Here is a 5,206-nt window from a genome sequence, read left to right on the forward strand (position 1 = left end):
GCTCTGAGGACCCGCTGGAGCGCGGCTTCCTGTACTGCGGCCAGGCTCGAGGCAGCCCCGCCAGGGTCAGCAGCAACGCCAAGGCCAAGCCCGAGTCCGTGTCCACCTGCTCCGTGACCTCACCTGACGACATGTCCACCAAGTCGGATGACTCCTTCCACAGCCTGCACGGCAGCTTGCCGCTCGACAGCTTCTCCAAGTTCGTGGCGGGCGAGCAGGACTGCCCGCGGCTGCTGCTCAGCGCCCTGGCGCAGGAGGACCTGGCCTCCGAGATCCTGGGGCTGCAGGAGGCCATCGGCGAGAAGGCCGACAAGGCGTGGGCCCCGCTGCCCGGCCTCGCCAAGGATGCCAGCAAGCCCTTCTCGCTGGAGAGCCACGGCGCCTGCCTGGACTCCGTGGCCAAGAGCGCGTGGCCACGGCCAGGGGAGCCCGAGGCCGTGCCCGAGGCCTTACAGCTGGACAAGGGTGGCAACGCCAAGGACTTCAGCCCAGGGCTGTTTGAAGACCCTTCTGTGGGTGTCGTCACCCCGGACCCCAAGAAGACAACTGGCCCCCTCTCCTTTGGCCCCGGGCCCAGCCTCGGGGCTGCCACTTCAGACCCCACAGCAGCTTTTGACTGCTTCCCCGATACAGCCGCCACCGGCTCAGCGGACAGTGCCAACCCCTTCTCCTGGCCCGAGGAGAACCTGGGGGATGCTTGTCCTCGGTGGGGGCTGCACCCCAGCGAGCTCCCCAAGGCTCTGGAGCAGGGTGGGAAGGCCTCGGATGGCGTCGGCAAGGAGAATGCCCACGAGGCCTCAGCCTGCCTGGGCTTCCGGGAGGAGGAGCCGGGGGAGAAGGCCACAGTGCCCCAGGACTCCAAGCAGGAGGAGGCGGGTGGGGTGAAGGAGGAGGCGGGCGGGCTGCTGCAGTGCCCTGAGGTAGGCAAAGCCGACGCGTGGCTGGAGGACAGCCGGCACTGCTGCGCCGCCACAGACTTCGGGGACCTCCCGCTGCTGCCGGCCCCTGGCAGGAAGGAGGACCTGGAGGCTGAGGAGGAGTACTCGTCCCTGTGTGAGCTCCTGGGCAGCCCCGGGCAGAGGCCCAGCGTGCAGGACCCGCTGTCGCCGAAGGCTCCGCTGATGTGCACCAAGGAGGAGGTGGAGGAGGTGCTGGACCCCAAGGCCGGCTGGGGCTCTCCCTGCCACCTCTCCGGAGAGTCTGTCCTCCTGCTGGGTCCCACCGTGGGCGCCGAGTCGAAGGTGCAGAGCTGGTTTGAGTCCTCCTTGTCCCACATGAAGCCCGGGGAAGAGGGGCCCAATGGGGCATTGACTCGGGGTGATCCCGCCACCCTGGCCCCCGAGACCTCCTTGGTCCAGAAGCCAAACAAGCCCGCTGTCCCCGAGGCGCCCATTGCTAAGAGAGAGCCCGTGCCACGGGGCAAAAGCTTGCGGAGCCGGCGGGTGCATCGGGGGCTCCCCGAGGCTGAGGACTCCCCGTGCAGGGCGCCAGTTCTGCCCAAAGACTTCCTGCTTCCAGAATCCTGCATGGGGCCCCCCCAGGGACAGATGGAAGGGGCAGGGGCCCCGGGCCGGGGGGCCTCGGAAGGGCTCCCCCGGATGTGCACCCGCTCCTTCACAGCCCTGAGTGAGCCCCGCACACCTGGACCCCCAGGACTGACCACCACTCCTGCCCCCCCAGACAAACTGGGGGGCAAGCAGCGAGCTGCCTTCAAGTCTGGCAAGCGGGTCGGGAAGCCCTCCCCCAAGGCAGCGTCCAGCCCCAGTAACCCTGCTGCCCTGCCCGTCGCGTCCGACAGCAGCCCCCTGGGCTCCAAGACCAAGGAGACGGACTCACCCAGCACGCCCGGCAGAGACCAGCGCTCCATGATCCTGCGGTCCCGCAGCAAGACCCAGGAGGCCTTCCCCTGCAAGCGGCGGCCCTCGGAGAGCCGGGTCCCCAGCTGCCGTGCCACCAAGAGGCTCCTTGCCAGCAGCCACCTGCCTGCCACATTCAAGGTCTCTGGCAACTCCCAGAAGGAGGGCCGGGCCAGCCCGCGGGCGAGGGCCCCCAAGCCCAGTGCAGGTGGCAAGCTGTCTGACCGGCCCCTCCACGCACTCAAAAGGAAGTCGGCCTTCATGGCGCCAGTCCCCACCAAGAGGCGGAACCTGGCCTTACGGAGCAGCGGCGGCGATGCCGGTGGCGGCCGGGGGGACATGAAGGAGGAACAGGCTGAGGGCTCCCCCACCCTCTTCAAGAGGATGTCTTCTCCCAAGAAAGCCAAGCCCGCCAAGGGCACTAGCGAGCTCACCCCGAAGCCCCCGCCCCCGGAGACCCCTGACACCTGTCCGAAGCTGGCCTCGCGGGTGGCCTGCCAGGGAGCCATGAAGACCAAGGTGCTGCCGCCCCGGAAAGGCCGGGGCCTGAAGCTGGAGGCCATTGTGCAGAAGATCACCTCGCCCAACCTGAAAAAGTTTGCCTGCAAAGTGCCAGGGGCCACCCCTGGGAGCCCCCTGAGCCCGCCCCTCCCTGAGAAGGACTGTGGGCTCAAGGGCGCCAGGGGCAGCCCGGGCGGGGCGGGAGGACTCCTGAGTGTGGGCACCGGGCAGAAGCTCCTGGCAGCTTCAGGGACCGACCCGTTTTGCAGAAATACATCCAACAGATCCTTCAAAGGCAAACTCATCAATAGTAAGAAACTGTCCTCAACTGACTGTTTCAAAACCGAGGACTTCACGTCCCCAGAGGCCCTGCCCCTCAGCAGGACGGTCCTGGCGCCGAAGAAGAGAAGCCGGAAAGGCAGGGCCGGAGCCCTGGGGCTCCCCAAAGGCCCCCCGGAGAAGCAGCCCCATGCAGGCCCTGCTCTGCTCTTGACTCCCCGAGACAGGGCCAGCAGCATGCAGGGTGGCGGTGAGGACAGCCCTGGTGGAGGAAGCAAGAAGCCAAAGGTGGAGGAGCTGGGCCTGGCCCCCCAGCCCCCTGAGAGCAGGTCCTGCCAGCCCCAGATGAGGGCGCAGAAGCAGCCGGGCCACGCCAACTGCAGCAACTATTCCAAGCGAAAGCGCCTCACTCGGGGCCGCGCCAAGAATACCAGCTCCTCACCCTGTAAGGGGCGTGCCAAGCGGCGGCGGCAGCAGCAGCAGGCGCTGCCTCTGGATCCTGCAGAGCCTGAAATCCGCCTCAAGTACATTTCCGCGTGCAAGCGGCTGCGGGCAGACAGCCGCGCCCCGGCCTTCTCGCCTTTCGTGCGGGTGGAGAAGCGAGATGCATTCACCACTGTATGCACTGTTGTCAACTCCCCTGGGGAGGAGCCCAAGCCCCACAGGAAACCTGCCTCCTCTGCCTCCTCGTCCTCGTCCTCGTCCTCCCTGGACGCAGCTGGGGCCTCCCTGGCCACGCTCCCGGGAGGCTCTGTCCTGCAGCCCCGGCCCTCTCTGCCTCTCTCCTCCACCATGCGTCTGGGGCCCGTGGTCTCCAAGGCCCTGAGTACCTCTTGCCTTGTTTGCTGCCTCTGCCAAAACCCGGCCAACTTCAAGGACCTCGGGGACCTCTGTGGGCCCTACTACCCCGAACACTGCCTCCCCAAAAAGAAGCCAAAACTCAAGGAGAAGGTGCGGCTGGAGGGCACCTGTGAGGAGGCCTCGCTGCCCCTCGAGAGAACACTCAAGGGCCTTGAGTGTGCAGCCGCCGTCGCTGCCAGCAAAGCCCCCAGGCCCGACGGCTCTGCTGACCTGGCCAAGCAGGGTTCGCTGCGCACCAGTGCCCGGGGCCTGTCCCGGAGGCTGCAGAGCTGCTACTGCTGTGACGGGCGAGGGGACGGCGGTGAGGAGGTGGCCCCAGTGGCTGACAAGACCCGCAAGCATGAGTGCAGCAAGGAGGCCCCCGCAGAGCCTGGCGGGGACACCCAGGAGCACTGGGTGCACGAGGCCTGCGCTGTGTGGACGGGTGGGGTCTACCTGGTGGCCGGGAAGCTCTTTGGGCTGCAGGAGGCCATGAAGGTGGCCTTGGACATGGTAAGAGGCCAGCCCCACCGGGGTGGGGGGGCCCGGGTCCCACAGGACAGGCAGTCAGGGAGCCCCTGCCTCTCCAGCACAACGACTGGGGCCGATCAGCACATGACCAAGTATTCGGAGGAGCTGGGGCAGTTGGAGCACCCATGAGGCCGAGCACTGCCCCGCCTTGCCCAGGCTTGCCACTGCGGCCCCTCGCTGCCCAGTGCCCAGCTCTGGGCCCGGCTGGCCTCACATGCTCATGGAATCAGCCGAGATGCTGAGGCTCAGAGGATGGGGCGCCTCCCAGAATTGAATGTCAGGGTGCCCACAGAGCAGGCCCCCCTGGCACCAGCACCTCAGGCAGCGGGTGGGGACTTGGGGACAAGCCCCTCAGACAACATGAGATGGGGCGTGTCCCTCCGCGAGCCCCCCAGGCAGGTCCAGGGACCCCATAAACGGGGCTCAGAGCCCCTTGGCTGACACCTTGGTTCCGGTCCCAGCACTGCCCTCGACGTCACCTGGCTCTCCCCAGCGCGTCTCCAGGGCGGGAGGATGAAGTGAGTCAGTGGCGGTGAAGGTTGCACAAGCCACGCCCGGCCTGTCTGAGTGCCCTTGACGTTCCTGGGCTAGAACTAGGGACAGCAGCGGGAGCCCGGTCCCCTCAGGGTGACGCCCGCTTGGGGTGCCCGGGGCTGCTTGCACTCCCCTCCGAGGGCTGCAGAGGGCATGAGAGACTTGGCAGCCGTCAGCAGAAGGCACCTGGGCCAGGGCCAGGGCCAGGGCCGGGGCTCAGCATTCTCTCCCTGAGGCCGAGCTCCAGCCCAGCCCCGGGCTCTCGCCCTCACCTCCTCGGCCCACCTCCACGCGGCCTGCCCCTCCCCGCCGGCTCACCTGCCCTTTGCCGCCCCTCTCGTGCCCACCCCTGGCTGTGGGCCAGCCGCTGCCGCTGCCTCCTGTGCCTGGGCTCCCCCTGCGTGGGGACACAGGCGGCTGCGCGCCCAGAGGTCCTGCCACTGGCCTCCATCCTCACGGAGGACACCTGGCCCCACAGGACACCGCTGCTCCCTTCTCGGCTGTGGACAGCGGCCGCCCTGGCGCCCCCTCCCTCCTCACGCGTTACTTCCTCCTCCTGCTGTCTGGGCATCGGCTCCTCGCAGCGTCCTGAAGTAGGTCCAGGCCTCCTGGTGCTGGAAAGAATACCAGCCTCAGGCCCCAGGCCCGCCCGCCCTCCCGCCCTG

The 5,206-nt window shown here is 68.0% G+C and overlaps 1 protein-coding gene across 1 annotated transcript in view; it reads left to right on the forward strand.

Moving 5' to 3' along the window:
* Positions 1-5,206, forward strand: part of RAI1 (retinoic acid induced 1) — a 73,229-nt gene that overhangs the window by 60,609 nt on the left and 7,414 nt on the right. The window contains exon 5 of the mRNA XM_014542802.1: positions 9-3,989. Coding sequence (XP_014398288.1) covers positions 9-3,989 — 3,981 coding nt within the window. The remainder of the gene's footprint in view (positions 1-8; positions 3,990-5,206) is intronic.

Source organism: Myotis brandtii, unplaced genomic scaffold (assembly GCF_000412655.1).
Source record: "Myotis brandtii unplaced genomic scaffold, ASM41265v1 scaffold314, whole genome shotgun sequence".
Lineage (NCBI taxonomy): Eukaryota > Metazoa > Chordata > Mammalia > Chiroptera > Vespertilionidae > Myotis > Myotis brandtii.